Here is a 17,832-nt window from a genome sequence, read left to right as displayed (position 1 = left end):
TCACCAGAGCAATACAATCTGGTGGCAAAGAGATAAGCTCCCTGTCAAGGTAATCAGGCTCTCTCACTTGTGTGGCCTCAGGTATGGCCCCTGCCTCTTAAAGCTTTGGTTCTCCCACTTGTAAAACAGGAATTGGGCCAAGCTCACAGGGTTGTGCAGATTATGAAAATCCATATATATAGATATATATATGTCATATATATACAAACACCATATAATGCATCTGGTATAAATAGATTTTATTTAAAATTCCATTGCAAGTATTAAGAGTATTATTAGTAGTGATGGTAGGAATAGGACTAGTAATGTTTACCATTAATGAAATGTCATCCATGCCTGTTACTATATTAGACACTTCTCATGCCTTCTCTTTAATTCTTTAAATAACCCTGAAAAGCAGGTGTTATCCTGATTTTGAGGAGGAGTAAACTAAGGGCCATGGAGGTTGAGTACCTTGACTGATATCCCACAGTGGGGGATATCCCAGGTTTGATTTTCCCCTGAGCCCAGTCTCTCGCCCAGATGCTGCTTCATCTGTAAAGTGTAAGGGGTGAATCTGGATCAGAGGTTCTTTGCCTTTACGGGGTTATGGAATGTTTTGAGATTCTGATGATGCTTAGATTCTCTGTTGAGAAAAGAGCGCGCGCGCACACGCACACACACACACACACACACACACACACACACACACACATCTTTACATACAAGTTCATGCAGCAGACATTGGTGCCCTGGAAGCTTAGCTATGATCCTTATAATATTCTTTTGGTCTCTTGGTTAGGGGCTTCTGTCAATAATTCTCAAACATGAGTGTACATAAAATTACCTGGGGAAGCTTAAAAAATAATCATAAACCCCCACTAGTACCCAGGCTCCAACTCCAATCAACTAAATCTGATTCTCTGGGGCTGGGTATTTTTTAGAGCTCCCCAGGTGGTTCTAATCTATAACCATGGTTGAGAACCATTAAGCTAGACGATCCCAAGGAGTCACTCGCATTCTAAAATTCTCTGGTGGAGGAGTTTATAGCTTGTCCCTAATTTCATCCTCATTAGATACAGAGAAAATTTGGTAATTCCACTGACCAAACATTTAATAAATGCTGACAGTAGCAGCAAAGGAGAGAAGAAGGAAGGGGGTGATGGAGAGGCGCTTGGGAGAGAGACTTACAGAGGCCACCCTAAGGATTTCCAGAGGGAGAATAATGGGATTTGATTTTAGAAAACCAACCAACCAAACAACGAAACAACTTCTAGATTAGAGGTAGTATGAGAAATGCTCTTTGGGCATCTAGGCTGGAGATGATGAAGACAGTAGCTTTATTAATGGAAAAAGAGGACAGTGAGTTGACACTCCACAATTTTGGAGGCAGAATCAATAGGATGTTGAGCCTGACTGCAAGGTAAGAGAGAAAGGTATGGAAAGGATAGCCAAAACATCTGGCTTGAGTATTTTGGAAGAGTGACATCTCTAACCAATATAGGTACGGACAAGAAGCAGTGCTCTGGGCAGAGAGGTTGCTACTAGGGAAAAGTAGGGGTGCTCAGCTCAGGAAATAGGTTTGAGGTGCTTGTAGGTAATGTATGTAGAGAGACCAGCAGGCAGTCAGAAGGCACTGCCCCTGTGTGGGTAATAAAGAAGGCAGGGGAGAAACAAAGAAGCATCTTGGAGCAATAGTCCATGAATACCTGTATTCATATCTGTATTCTATGTTTCCAGAAATGCAGATCCCTGCTGCTATGGATTCCTCCACCTACCCCCAAACTGACTTTCAAGATAGCTTGACTTCATCTGTTTTCACTCCGTATTTTCTACCTAGTGTCTGTGGAAAACCCTTTTACCAAATCTTTGTTAAAAGCTATTAGGAGACTAGAAAAGTGAGAAGTACATTTAAGAAGAGAACCGTTTCCTCAGAACTGCAGAGAGAACTTAGTTTTTGGCTTACAGGACAGAGAGGGAAGAAAGAATTAATCACATAGTGTTCTGGTTTGACCCTGCCTTATCGTGGGTGCTTGAATGCCATCTCCAGTGCATGCTATCTCTTTGTAGGGTATACTTGGCTGCTACTTGGGGGTAATTCACTACATAGACAAGAAGTGCATCAGGGTCAGAAAATTAAGGGTTCTAAATGCACATAGGGAGGCATATATCTTCCCAGACATACCACCATGGGTAAGAATGAAGATGAGGGAGGGTGAAGAGAGGGGCAGAGGAGTGGGACAAGGAGTGCTTAGGCTCCTCTGGAGTTTGCCAGCTCTTGGTATTGAGCAGTCTTATCTTGCCAGGGCAGGACACTGCTGCTCTCCTGTTATTGTGGTTATTAATACTGTAGAGAAATTTGGTGCAATCTTTTTCCTGAAAAATGAATTTTTAGGACAAATCTCTATCTGATCCTAAATAGCTTATATTGTAGTTTCAAAGAATATTTTAAATAGATATAATTTTATGTTACAGAAATCACTGATAATTATTATTCAGAGTCTGAAGAATCAAGTTTGCATTTCTTTACAGTATGTGGAAATGGAGTTGGAGTCAGTTTAATACTGAGAACTTGATTAAGCTCCTTTTTCCCCAAGTTTAGGATATGGGGTGCCACATGGTCAGGACTATCCCATGGGTCTAGAACTGCCTGACCCGCTGAAGGAGTGGCTGTCAGACAGGGTAGTGGCAGTTAAATGTGCTGTTCCTGTGCACATCCATTCAGGGGAGTCACATGGATTTGGGCTGGGGTGGGGGTAATTACTATCCAGAGAAAAGTATTTAAAGATAATTATACACCTCCCACTCTTCAAAATATAGCTTTACTTGACAACTGGTTTCCTGGCAACGCTTCCTACTGTATAATAAATGTAATGATTTATTAGAATGTGTAAATTTATTTGTGTTTACATATGCATGGAGGATATAGAAATTAAATGATAAAATAGGGAGGAGAAATTTGCCTGCTATTCATGTTCCCTTCACACTAACTACAAAAGTCATTTACTCTAGAAATAGAAGTCCCCATATGTAGACATAGGACAGAAGGATGGATATGAATGTGCCCAATCTACTTCTTCAAAATTCTTTATCATTGCATCCCCATGGGAAATTTCTGATCACTCACCCTGGGATCCACCTGATCTTTTCCTAATTCTGGGCCTTACTGTTGCCTTTCCACCTACATGGACTGTCCCTACAACTGTCAGGACCTCCCCTTTCTATGTCCTGCCCATTCTTTTTTTTTTTTTTAATGTTTTAATGTTTATTTTTTGAGAGAGAGAGAGAGAGACTAAGCATGAGCGGGGGACGGTCAGAGAGAGAGGAAGACACAGAATCAGAAGCAGGCTCCAGGCTCTGTGCTGAGCCTGACACGGGGTTCGAACCCACAAACTGTGAGATCATGACCTGAGCTGAAGTCGGCCGCTTAACTGACTGAGCCACCCAGGCGCCCCTATGTCCTGCCCATTCTTTAGGGCTTAGCTCAAGTCCCAGCTTCTCCATGGTGAAATTTTCTAGTCTTCCCAGACTTAGAACTCCTGTCACATTTATTATCTGCATTACTCATTTTAGTTATACATTAAAAATATGTATTAAACATCTATCATGGGATAGGTACTAAATATTCAAGAGTTAACAGGATAAACAGTCTTTGGCTGCATAAAATTCATGCTTAAAGAGGGGTACCTGGGTGGCTCAGTCGGTTAAGTGCCCACCTTCAGCCCAGGTCATGATCTCACAGTACATGGGTTTAAGCCCTGTGTCAGGCTCTGAACTGTCAGCAGCTTCTTCTGATTCTGTATCTCCCTCTCTTACTGCCCCTCCCTTGCTCACTCTCTGTTTCAGTCTCTCAAAAAAAAAAAAAAGACATAAAAAAAGCTCATGCTTAAAGATCCTTAAGCAAACAATCAAAGAGTATGCTTACCACCAAGGCAGGCTTCGCAGAGGTGCCACAGGAACACACCAAAAAGCCTCCTAGCCAGGGGTGGAGGAGTGAGCAAAGGTTACCCAGAGAAATGGTTTCCCATTTCCCTATACTGTCAGTTATCTTTTAGTATATGGTTCTTGCCTCTCCAGTGAGATCATAAGATCCTCAAGGGAAAGGGACCGTGTCTTGCACTTCACTATAGATGCATAGTACTCAGTGCAGTCTATCTCACATGGTAAGGACATTTGACTGATAGGTTGGTAGAACGGCAGAGACAAACTCTATGCAGATTTACTAACATCTTGCTGAAGACAAGGCTTGAGAGCCCTGGAGCTTTTGTGACCCAGGGATAAAAGTGAGGGTGAAGAAAGGGCAGTCCCACTAAAAGAGTTTGCTTGGCATATAATTTTTGTCAGGGATCTAGAAGAGTAGACAACATCAAAATGGTGTCCCTCTTTCACTTGCATGACACCCTTGAGGTCCATCCACTTCACTACAGATGGTCAGATTTCATTCTTTCTCAGTGCCATGTAACACTCCATTGTATATATAAACCACATCTTCTTGATCTATTCATTGGTTGATGGACATTTAGGCTCTTTCCATGATTTGGCTATTGTTGAAAGTGCCTCTATGAACATTGGGGTACATGTGCCCCTCTGCATCAGCACTTCTATATCCCTTGGGTAAATCCCCAGCACGGCTATTTCTGGGTCATAGGGGAGTTCTACTGATAGTTTTTTGAGGAACCTCCACACTCTTTTCCAGAGCAGCTGTACCAGTTTACATTCCCACCAACAGTGTGATAGGGTGCCCATTTCTTCACATCCTCACCAGCATCTATAGTCTCTTGATTTGTTCATTTTAGCCACTCTGACTGGCATGATATGTTTTCACTCATAGGTCTAACAGGAAAAACCTAACAGAGGACCATGGGGAGGGTAAGGGTGAAAAAGAGTTAGGGAGAGGGAGGGAGGGAAATCATGAGAGACTCTTGAATACAAAAAACGAACTGAGGGCTGAAGGGGGAGGGTGATGGTGGAAGGTGGTGATGGTCATGGAGGAGAGCACTTGTGGGGAAGAGCACTGGGTGTTATATGGAAACCAATTTGACAATAAATTATATATGAAGTTAAAAAATGGTGGGCATCTCAGGCTTTTTCTAGTGGCTAGAATAATTTCCTATCTTTTCTTTAACCGGGGACAAGCAACACAGAAAATGATTACATTTAACTCTTCTTTACTATATGTAAGTAACTTAAAATGGACTATCAGATATTAGGCAGATTTGGATATGTGCCTTGTCCTTGCTGCTCATTTCACTGAAGATGGGGCAAGACAGTCCTACCAGATTTTAGAACCTCATGGGGTTCACTTCAGAGCTCTGTAAAGTCAAGATCTGGAAACTCCAACAGGTTATCTGATTAATCCCACCAAGTTGCACAAGACTTTCTAAATAGTTTGTTCCCTAACTATTTAAAACCTATTCTGAAGCATGAGCCACAAATGTTGCAAATTCCTTATTGTTTCTTCAAAGTGAAGACTTGGCTTACTAAAGTAACCCCTAATATTGCTCAAATATTATAACTTGATTAATTTGCTGAACTTCCCCTGAAGTCTGTCTCCTAACATTTCTTTTAAATACACTATGTTTTTGTATCTTTCAGTATTGCAAATGGAATACTCCAGCTGGAAATTCAAATTGTCTTATTTGCCATTGTTAAACTGAGAAAATAATCAGGATACTCTAATTTTGTTAAAACTCAAATTTTGGAATCTTTTTAAAGAGTAAAACAGGCTCTTCACTTTTTACAGAGTTATTTCTGAGTTGCAAAAATTTTCTCTCCATTTTCCCCCGTACTACTATGCTTTTCTCCTGTATGCTCCCATTCAATCATGGCTGCCACAATCAGACAGGCAGAAAGTACAAAGACACATTCTTCATGCATCTGTAGTAGAAATCTCAGCATCAGACAGAAACACTTCCAGGTCTACTTTGATAATTTCCATGGCATTTTCAATCCATTGCCAGGCTTTGATCTTCTTTATAAACACACCATCATTGGGCTGTAGAATCTAGATGTAGAGGGCTGTCATTCATATCTGCTCAGACCTTTTAGGGAGGCATCATCTGGGATAGTAGCTACTAGCCACATGTGGCTCTTGAGCACTTGAAATTGGCAAGTCCAAACTGAGACATGTAGTAAGTGTAAAATACACACTGGATTTCAAAGACTTAGTGCAAAAAATTAGTGAACATATCTCAATAATTTTTATATTAAACAGAGGAGTTAAGATGGTAGAGGACTAGGGGGACCCTAAGCTTGCCTTGTCCCTAAAACACAAATAAATATCAAATCATTTTGAACACCCAATACTTGAAGACTGAGAGAGAAAAAACTGCACAACTAGAGATAGAAAATGGCCACACTGTGGAAGACAGGAGCTGTGGAGAGTTGATTTGGGGGAGAGAAGAGCTGCAGGTGCTGCCTTGAGGAGGGAACCTTGATCTTGTAAAGAGTATTGGGAGGGAAAGAAAGAAAGAGAGGGAAGGAATGAAAGTTCATGCAGGGAACTGTGCAAGAAAAACTCTCCCCCAAAACTACTGCCTGGGAAAAGGAGAGCAGTGGAGTACAAAGTCTGAAGTTTTGAATGTCTGTGCCATTGCCAGGGTCATGCCTGGTGGGCTTGATGGTGCTCTGGTGGGGAAGGAGGGTGAGAGACCCAGGAGCAGGCAGCATGGTCTGAGGATTCCCTGGGTTGCACGGGAAGAAACAGTTTCCCTGCTTGGAGTGAATTTGGGAGTGGTGACATGTTCACTCTGGGGACAAAAAACTGGCAGCACCAATGTGCTGCCCTGTTCCCTAGCATAGGAACAAAGATACTGGCTGAGGACAAAAAAACCTTCGTGCTGGAGTTGTGCTGCACTTTACCATAAACTCTGAATCACTGCACAGTCTCGTGACCATTTTCTGGGACAAGCAGCAAACAGCAAAGCTGGCAAGACCCTTTCCCAGAGGATCAGCATGTGTCTGAGACACACAGATCTCTAAAATTTGTAGTTTTGAATCGCAGCCACAAGCCTGAGATAAAACACAGGAGGACTGTGTCTCCAGGCAGGCAGACAGCTCGGTGGCAGGCAGGGTGAAAGCAGGGATCTGGTAGAGGCTGGCAACATAAGAGAGACGGTTGTCTGCTCTTTTGTGAGGCTTTCTGAAGAGTGGTGAGCTTGAACTTCCTGCTCTGGGGATGAGAGAGTGGGCTAACACTATTTCCCCCAACCCTAGCCAACCCACCAGCACTGATTAACATCAGCAAGCAAACGAGCACCACCAAGTGGAGGCTGAATTGCTTACACTAAGCTCCACCCTCTGTACTCGGCAGGTGCATCTCCACTAGGGCAAGTCACCCTGAGAATCAGTGCAGCAGGCCATAGCCCCCAGAAGACCAACCCAAACCCCTTGCATGCACCAGGTCTACTTATCATAGAGTGCTGCAAAGCTTCAGCTCTAAGGGAAATAGGATCTACTTTCCTAACAATCACAGACACAAAACTAGTGATTCAGACAAAATGACAAGACAGAGGAATTGATCCCAAAAGAAAGAATAGGAAGAAGTCATGGTCAGGGATTTAATTTAATCAATAAAGACACAAATAAGATGTATGAACCAGAATTTAAAACAATAATCATAAGGATATTAGCTGGGTTTGAGAAAAGCATAGAAGACACTAGAGAATCCCTTACTGCAGAGATAAAGGAATTAAAATATAATGAGGCTGAATATAATGAAGATGCACAACTAAACAGATGCAATGACAATGAGGATGGACAAAGCAGAGGAATGAATCAGTGATATAGAAGATAAAATTATGGAAAATAATGCAAGTGAGAAAAAGAGGGGAAGAAAGATTTTAGAAAATCAGCAATGGGAAAAAAAGTCCTTAACCTACAAGGGAAGACAGGTCAAGTTCACAGTAGATCTGTCCAAAGAAATCTGGCAGGCCCGAAGGGAGTGGCATAATATATTCAATGTGCTGAATGGGAAAAATATGCAGCCAAGAATACTTATCCAGCAAATCTGTCATTCAGAATAGGAGAGATAAAGAGTTTGCCCCTACCCAAAAAACTAAAGGAGCTCATGACTACTCAACCAGCCCTGTAAGATATATTAAAGAGGACTCTGAGTGGAGAAAAAAGACCCAAAGCAACAAAAATCAGAAAGAAAAGAGAACATCATCAGAAACATCAACTCTACAGGTTAATACAATGACACTAATTTATATCTTTAAATAATCACTCTGTATGCAAATGGACTAAAGACTCTTATCAAAAGAATAGTATCAGAATGTATTTAAAAAAACAAGACCCATCTATATGTTGCCTAAAAGAGACTCATTTTAGACCTAAAGAAGTCTGCAGAATTAAAGTGAGGGAATGGACAACAATATATCATGGTAATGGTTGCCAAAAGAAACCTGAAGTAGCCATAATAGGGGACTTTGACACCCCACTTACAGCAATGGACAGATCATATAAGCAGAAAATCAACACACAGAAACAATAACTTTGAATAAAACACTGGATTGGATGGACTTAACAGATATATTCAGAACATTTCATCCTAAAGCAGTGGAATACATATTCTTTTTGAGTTCACATGGAACATTCTCCAGAACAGATCATATACTGGGTCACAAATCAGACCTCAACAAGTACAAAAAGATCATACCATCCAACTTTTCTGACCACAATGCTATGAAACTCAAAGTCAACCACAAGAAAATTTTGGAAAGACCACAAATACATGGAGGTTAAAGAATATCCGACTAAAGAATGAATGGGTTAACCAGGAAATTAGAGGAGAAATTAAAAAATACATCGAAGCAAATAAAAATAGGACAATCTAGAACTTTGGGATGCCACAAAGGTGGTCCTAGGAGGGAAGTAGAGTAGAATTCAGGCCTACCTCAAAAGCCAAGAAAAGTCTCAGATACACAGCCTAATGACCTTACACCTTAAGGAGCTAGTAAAGGAACAGCAAAGCCAGCAGAAGAAGAGAAATTATAAAGATTAGAACAGAGATAAATGATATAGAAATAAACAAAATAACCAGGTAGAACAGATTAAAAAAACTAAGATCTTGTTCTTTTAGATAATTAATAAAATTGATAACCCCCTAGCCAGACTCATCAAAAAGAAAAGAAAGCCAAATAGATAAAATCGTGAATGAAAGAAGACAGATCACAACCAACACCACAGAAATACAAACAATTATAAGAGAATATTCTGGAACAGAAGTTGAACAGACTCATCACCAGCAAAGAAATTAAATCAGTAATCAAAAGTCTCCCAACAAACAAAAGTCTAGGGCCTGATGGCTTCTCAGGGGAATTCTACTAGACATTTAAAGAAGAGTTAATGCCTATTCTTCTCAGACTGTTCTAACAAATAGAAAGGGAAGGAAAACTTCAAAACTCATTCTATATGGCCAATATCACCTTGATTCCAAAACCAGTCAAAAATCCCATTAAAAAGGAGAATTACAAGCCAATATCTCTGATGAACATGTATGCAAAAATTCTCAACCAGATACTAGCAAATTGAATCCAATAGTGCATTAAAAGAATTATTAACCATGTTCAAGTGGTATTCATTCCTGGGCTGCAGGGGTGGTTCAATATCTGCAAATCAATCAATGTGATACACTACATTAATAAAAGAAAGGATAAGAACCATATGATCCTCTCAATAGATGTGGAAAAAGCATTTGACAAAATACAGCATCCATTCTTGATAAAGACTCTTAGCAAAGTAGGTATAGATGGTGTATAACTCAATATCATAAAAGCCATATATGAGAGACACACAGCTAATATCATCCTCAATGGGGAAAAACTGAGAGCTTTTCCTCTATGGTCAGGAAGAAGACAGAGATGTTTGCTCTCACTATTGCTATTTAACATAGTACTGGAAGTCTTAGCCTCAGCAATTAAACAACAAAAAGAAATAAAAGGCATCCAAATCAGCAAGGAAGAATTGACACTTTTACTATTTGCAGACAATATGATCCTCTATGTAGAAAACCCAAAAGATTCCACCAAAAAATTGCTAGAACTAATACACGAATTCAGTAAAGTCACAGGATATAAAATCAATGTACAAAAATTGGTTGCATTTCTATACACCAATAATGAAGTGCAGAAAAAGAAATCAAGGAATCAATTTCATTGTGCCAAAAACCATAAGATATCTAGGAATAAATTGAACCAAAGAGGTAAGAAATCTGTAAGACTCTGAAAACTATAAAACATTCATGAAAGAAATTCAAGAGGACACTAGGAAATGCAGAAAAATTCCATGCTCATGGATTGGAAGAAAAAATTTTGTTAAAATGTAGATACTACTCAAAGTAATCTACACATTTAATGCAGCCTGTATCAAAATACCACTAGCATTTTTCACAGAGCTAGAACAAACAATCCCCAAACTTGTATAAAACAACAGAAGAACCCAAATAGCCAAAGCAATACTGAAAAAGAAAGGCAAATCTGGAGGCCTCACAATTCCAGACTTTAAGCTATATTACAAAGGTATAGTCATCAAGACAGTATGGACTGGCACAAAAACAGACATATAGAAAAAAAAAATGGACCACATAACTATATGGTCACTTACTCTTCAGCAAAACAGGAAAGAATATCCAATGGAAAAAGACCCTTCAACAAATGGTGTTGGGAAAACTGACCAGCAACATACCAAAGAATAAAACTGGATCCCTTTCTTACACCACACACACACACAAATAAATAAAAAATGGATAAAAGAACTAAATGTGAAACAGGAAACCATCAAAATCTTAGAGGAGAACACAGGCAGCAACCTCTTTGACCTTGGCTGTAGCAATTTCCTACTACTCATGTCACTGGAGGCAAGGGAAACAAAAGCAAAAATGAACTATTGGGACATCATCAAGATAAAAAGCTTTTGCACAGTGAAGGAAACAATCTACAAAACTAAAAGTCAATTGATGGAATGGGAGAAGATATTTGCAAAAATGACATATCAGATAAAGGGTTAGTATCCAAAATCTATAAAGAACTTATCAAACTCAACACCAAAAAACAAATAATGCAGGGAAGAAATGGGCAAAAGACATGAATAACATTTTTCTAAAGAAGACATCCAGATGGCTAGCAGACACATGAAAAGATGCTCAACATTACTCATCATCAGAGAAATACAAATCAAAACCACAATGAGATACCACCTCATACCTATCAGAATGGCTGAAATTAATAACATAGGAAACAACAGACGTTGGTGAGGATGCAAAAAATGGGGAACCCTTTTACACTGTTGGTGGGAATGAAAACTAGTGCAGCCACTGTGGAAAAACAGTGTGGAGGCTCCTCAAACAGTTAAAAATAGAACTATTCTGTGATCCAGCAATGGCATTTCTAGGTATTTACCAAAAAGATAAAAAAGTACATATGCAAAAGGGTACACGCACCCCCATGTTTATAGTAGCATTATCAACAATAGCCAAACTATGGCAAGAGCCCAAGTGTCCACTGACTGATGAATGGATAAAGAAGATGTGGTATGTATACACATACACACACACACACACACGCATACATATATGTATACATGTAATGGAATGTTACTCAGCCATCAAAAAGAATGAAAGCTTGCCATTTACAACAACATGGATGGAGGTAGTGTATTATGCTAAGCAAAATAAGTCAGTCAGAGAAAGACAAAAACCATGATTTCACTCATATGTGGAATTTAGGAAACAAAACAAATGAACACATGGGAAGGGGAAAATAAAGGAAAAAATAAGAGAAGGAAGCAAAGTGGAAAAAAGAAAAAAGAGAGAGGGAAGCAAAGCATAAGAGACTCTAAGATAGATAAATGCTGAAGTGTTGATAGAGGGAAGTGGGCGGGGGGATGGGGCTTTATGGACAACAAACATTAAGGAGGGCACTTGTGATGAGCACTGGGTGTTATATGTTAAGTGATAGATCACTAAATTCTACTTCTGAAACCAATATTACACTATATGTTAACTAACTAGAATTTAAATAAAAATTTGGAAAAAAAATAACCACCAAAACCCACAAACCAAGCCAGTGTCTCTAGGTGGGTGGCCTTCATTGGGTATAGTATGGGGGGCTGTCTGCAGGCCCCTGGGACAACACCAGCCTTTGGCTCAGAGTTCTGTTCAGGCTGGTACAAATACAGTGGTGGGAGGCAGGTAGATAGGTGAGCCTGTCATAGTGCTCTGGGTTTCCCATAGCTTGTTTATGGAGTGTGAAGGACCTGGAAGTGTCCATACACTCAGATGAGGTGTGGAGGTACTGAAGTAGGTGGATTGACAGACCTTTGGGGTCAGAGAGCAGAAGTAGAGATTTCAAGATCAAGTGCTAATTTGGGGGGGCATGGAGTCCAGTGGTAGATGTCTAAACTAGATAGATTTTTGCACCCTAGTAGGGGCCAGTTCAGAGAGAAGCCCAGACTAGCCATCATACAGGGGAGGTAGGCAGAAGAACTCAGAAGGATTCTAGGAGCAGCCCTAATCAAGGCTTGTTTATTTCCCAGGATCTAAAAGTTCCCTGTCCCCATGCATGCATCCAGATTCCATCCTGGAGAAAAGCCAGGGAAATGGAAATATGAGAAACTGAACATTTCACCTTCAGGGACTATTTAAAGAATAGCATTGGGTTATATTTACCCAGCTGGACTAAAGTTTAGTGTTATTTATGCTCTTGCTACACAGTAGGTGAGTCTAGGGAAGCAAGATTAGATCAATTACAAAACACAAACAACCAATATCTTTGGCATGTACAAGCTTTGTGGGAGAAAATTCACGTCCCCACTCTACAAATCCATTCATTCATCCATTCAACATACATGTAAGGACAGCCTACCCTTGGATTGGCACTTAGCTAGGCTCTCTGAGGCATATTTAAAAAGACAGGCCTATGAGCCAATAACTGGAGTGTAGTATGTTAAGTGCTGTGATAGAGGTATGAACAAAGCACTATGAGAATGGAGGCAGGTGAGTAACTTGTGGAGAATTTGCAGAGGGTATGGTATATGTAGTAACATTTGAGGTTCTTAACAAAAATCTGAATTCTACAGACGAAGACATGTGGACACAGTGATTCAGGGAGAAGAAAGGCTACAAGGAAAGGCCTTGATGTCTGAAAGACAGGGAACACTCTGGTGACTGCAAGAAATTCCATGTGGTGGGAACAAAGAGTATGTGCCGGGTTGCACAGGAGGTGAGGCCGGAAAGGCAGACCCGGGGCTGAAGACCATGGGTCCTGTGGAAGGCTTTGAAGCAGAGCAGGGTAGTGATTCTATGTGCATTTCATAACCCTTACAGTTCATTTCTCATTGGGTTCCATAAACACGAAGTAGGCAAGAAATGTAGCAAGTGCCCATATTACATTTATTTTAACTGGACTTCATCTTATAAGGAAGGGAGACACATTGGGCTTCACAACCTCCTAAGAATGGTGCTGCCAAAAAGACTGGCAAAGAAAATTCAACAAATGTCAACCCTTGAATTATATGTTGAATCTGATCTAAAAGACTTTTCTTGGTAGCCATACAGAAGAGAGCAGTTTACTTCTTAGAAGAACACCTTCACTGTACCACCCCACCCAGTGGGTGTACTTTGGGCTACCCAAAAGTGTAGCTGGGAGAGAGCTAGTAGTCAGAAGGAAAGACAATGAACATGCATCTCACTCACCTGAACTTTGATTTGGAAATCCGATGGCTGCAAGAGAAAAAGCAGATGTTACCAAATAACACGTAATACACATTCTTCCATTTAAAAGATGTTCAGCAATTCTAGAGAAGTTTGCTGTCCCTGGGTGACTAGAAACAGGCACTGGATGGATGTGAAGTAGAACAACTCTGAAGAGAGAAAACCTTATTCGTCAACATCTCCTGGCATATTTGTGTGTATGAACATGGAAACCGAGGAATGGCCCAGTTGATCAGTTTATAAATCCAGTATTTTATCAGTGGAAACAATGCTCTCTGGAGAGGGAAGGTGCCATGTGGCAGACAGCATCTGTTCAACAGGTCCCATGAAGTCAGGTTAGGCCATGTGGGGAATGCTGCACCTTGGTGAGAGCCATAGAGGACAGGAAGGTCTCTGCAGATGTGAAGGTCTCACCAGCTGGAACCCGGAGGCAGGAGCAAGTCATCACAGATCTCACTGCTATCTGAACAGGAGCACGGCCAATGCTGGGATATGAAGTGAAGATAAGCAACAGAAGCTAGCTAGGAACTGAGAGGCCCTTACAGTCCTGGCCTGAGGGCTGTGGCCGGGCCTAAAGGAATAGCCATGGGTCCTGACAGAAGCTCAGGAAACTGACAGTTATGTGCAGCCTTGAAGACGTGGGGGACTTCCAGGCAAAAGCAAAGGGTCATCAAATGGGGAGGAGGTCCACTGAAAGGTGGAACCTTCTAGGAGGCCCTGAAGCTACCAAGTTCATAGAGGAGAGTCTAGGGGAGACTAGGAGGAGGAAGGCTGGGAGAAGGGAAAGAGGAGAGAGGGGAAAAGGAGGGAAGAAGGGGTGGGAGCAGGGAATGTAAGCGTTTGAGACAAAACAATTGAAGGAAATGGATCAGAAAAGACTTTGGTGTTAAAGGAGTAAATTGGAGAGACTGCAGGTGGAGTAACCATGTTCGGAGGATACCCAGATGGATGAGGAATGCAAGTTAGGGAGGACAAAAGTGACAGAGTCATTGATAGGGAGACAAAGACAGATGCAGAGAGAAAACATGAGCAGGGAGTTCAGGAGGTGACTGCTGCAAGCCTGTGTTGTCCTAGCTCAGCACAAAGCGAGCTCTGTTATAGAGCAAGTAAACCACCCTTCTAGTTATTTTTTATTAAAAAAAATTAAACCAGAAGATGTGACAGGTGGCAAAGCCATTGTGCGTGAGATAATTATATCTCTGGGGTACTGAGAATCCTAGCCAAGTGCCTTTACCGCTCTGAACCGCTAGCTAATAACCTTTTCCCACCCCCAAGACTGCCTGCTAGGGTTGGAGTGTTTAATCACATGTTAACAAAGTGTGTGGGAGGGAGACTGGGAGCCAAGGGCAGCATTTTTATTTAGAGCTACAGTTTAATGGAAGAAACAAATGTTTTCCAGCTGCTAATTGGGTGTTGGGGAATCCGGGGTCCTCTCTTCTCCAGTAGGCCATGCTGAGCTTGGGGACCTTCAGGGTCTTCGCTACGCTTACTTTTGGACAGTTGACTCTCCCTTGCTGCTAGGCATAAGCCAAAGTGCATGACCATGGCCTTTAGTCTTGTGACTCTGTCTACAGAACCTGGCCTGGCCCCAGGCCTTCTTTCAGAAACGTCTCAGTGATCCTCTCTGGGGTGTCCTTCAGTGTGGACTACGTGGTCTTTCCTGTAAGGGTCTCTCTCACTCCAAGTGGGTCATAAGCAAAAGTGGATTCTTAAACCAAGTATCGTATCTCCTAGGGAAATGACCCTGGGGCGTGGGCATAGAGGGGAATCAGAACTGAGGTGACTGTTTGAAATGAGGTCCTAGTCCTAGTTCTGGCATGGTCATCAGCTATGGGTCCTTTTGTGGCATTCTGGCATATTCTGAAGAGGAGGAAATGGAGCAGGACTTTCCTTTCCACCTAGTTTCACATTCTAATGTATAACCCTGGATACCACATGAAGCCTGATTTTTGTTGCGGCTTTTCTCAGGGGACTTTGAACATGATTTTAGGTTCACTGGGTCAGAAATGTTCATCCCTTTTTAAGTATCATATTATTTAAGAAATGGGGAGGGTATTGCTCAAGTGGCAACGTCTGGAGACAAAGGAAAATCCCAGTCCTTGGAAAGCTGAGGTTAGAACTCTGTAAAGCCCAAGCATCTGGATTCCTCCATACTCCCTTCTATAGGCCAAAGAGAACTGTAGGACCCCACTTCTTGAAAACAGAGGGACCCCATTGTTCAGTAGCCTCACCTCATAGGAGGTAACTGCTGGCTCAAGGTTTGGAAGGCTGGTCTGTCCCACTGTGTGAGTAAGTAAGTGCTGGAGCACCTGGGTGCCTTGTACCATAGCACCACTCCACGCAGTGGTTGGCTGACATGTGGCAACTGCTGCTTCTTCCTACCAGTTTTAAAAAGATTTTTTTTTTACATTTATTTATTTTTGAGAGAGAGAGAGAGAGAGAGAGAGAGAGAGAGAGAGAGAGAGAGAGAGAGAGAGAGAGATTACAAGTGTGGGGTGGGGGCAGAGAGAGAAAGAAACACAGAATCCAAAGCTGGCTCCAGGCTCCAAGCTGTCAGCACAGAGCCTGATGCAGGGCTCTAACTCACAAACTGTGAGATCATGACCTGAACTGAAGTTGGGTGCTTAACCGACTGAGCCATCTAGGCACCCAGTTCTACCAGGTTTTAAACCACTTCAGATTCCTCAGAATCTGAGATCTGAAGTAGAGATCTTCCAAACCCCAATGAGGTATGCACAACTTGCTCAGAAGTCTTCTTGGCTTTTTCTATCATTGTTATCCTAGTGAGGTACAATCCCTACCTCGTGTTTTAAATGGCTTCCTGAAGGGAGCAGGGAGGTGGAGAAAGTAACTCATTCTTAAGACCATCAGAACAATTCTACTGGTTGCACCTGAAGTTTCCTCAGCCCAAGATACTTTCTCTGCTCAGGCCTCCAAGACAAACCTTCTGGGAAACCATGATTTTCTTCATTGATATTAAGGTTCAAAATTGAAGACAAACCCCAAAATCCTTTTGTTTTGCTTAAATACTTACTTCTTGGGAACTATTTATATTTCAGACTTTTTCTCCTTCTTTGAGTATTGAGCACCATAGATTCACTCCCTGCTGTATCAAATAGTATTTCCCTGAATTGTCCCAGTTTGCCTCTGACCTAAGTCAGATGGCAGTGTGGTCACCATCCAGGTTGACACACATCTGACTCAATCTCCTTGACTCCACAACTTCAACACCATTTACAACTATTATTTCTAAAAGGGTAGTGGACCTTGTTATCACAGAGCACTGCTCCAACAACTGGATGCCGAGCTCAGTCACTTCTCATTCTGGCCAAAGTCACCTTCTCTATTAACCCTCTGGCTCTTCCTCTGAACCCAATCTTTGCCATCACTAGGTAAGGTTTTGTTCCCAGGGTTCCTGTGCTAATGTCAGGCTTAAGTTCCAGTTCTCATGTTGGCCCCAGGGTCACATTGATATTGCCCTCAATACACTACCTGGGACTTGTACTTTGCCTGTCTTGCTAAACTACCACCTTGGTTCACACTACTGTCTTTTTTTAGTGCTTCTTGGCCACATAGCCTGCCAAAACATGTTGAATCCTTCTGGGAGGCTGACTTCACATCTACAATTTCAGGCTCCACTATGGCTTCAATCTTTTAGTGACCTCTTGATGAATCACTAGTTTGAAACCTCTGTACTATTCTTCAGGTTCCTAAGACACTTAACCCCTACTTTCTGTGATGAAATGACAGATAATTTGGTATGATTCCTGTCATTGACTCTCTGCATTGGAGCCTAGTTTGGATTTTATACTTGTTTTAGAACTGTAGAATTTGAGAGCTTGGAACGGATCTATGGTTTTCAGTTTATCAAGTTGTGGAATGTTTTATTCATATGAAATCTTACATGGGAGCCCAATATGTAAAAGAAGTAAAAGTGGTCCCCTTCGGTAGTAGCCCCAGCAGGTGGTTCCCAGGAGCCCTAGGTCTCTGCTAAGAGCACCCTGAGCCAACAACCAGGACAACTCCTTTGTGTCCCAGAGGGCAAGATCAAGACTCAGAGGGAAGGTGCTTTGGTTGAGGTCACATGGCTAGATGGTGGCTGATTGAGATGTGACCCCAGGACTCCTGATGCCAGGTCTTTT

General features: G+C 41.6%; 1 protein-coding gene across 1 annotated transcript in view; it reads right to left on the bottom strand.

The window, feature by feature from the left end:
* The window catches only part of CACNA1C (calcium voltage-gated channel subunit alpha1 C), a 721,004-nt gene that overhangs the window by 127,878 nt on the left and 575,294 nt on the right, over positions 1-17,832 (bottom strand). Inside the window, exon 11 of the mRNA XM_029953179.1 lies at positions 13,673-13,699. Coding sequence (XP_029809039.1) covers positions 13,673-13,699 — 27 coding nt within the window. The remainder of the gene's footprint in view (positions 1-13,672; positions 13,700-17,832) is intronic.

This window comes from Suricata suricatta, chromosome 10 (assembly GCF_006229205.1).
Source record: "Suricata suricatta isolate VVHF042 chromosome 10, meerkat_22Aug2017_6uvM2_HiC, whole genome shotgun sequence".
Taxonomy (NCBI): Eukaryota; Metazoa; Chordata; class Mammalia; order Carnivora; family Herpestidae; genus Suricata; species Suricata suricatta.
This window is presented reverse-complemented; position numbering and strand designations above follow the sequence as displayed.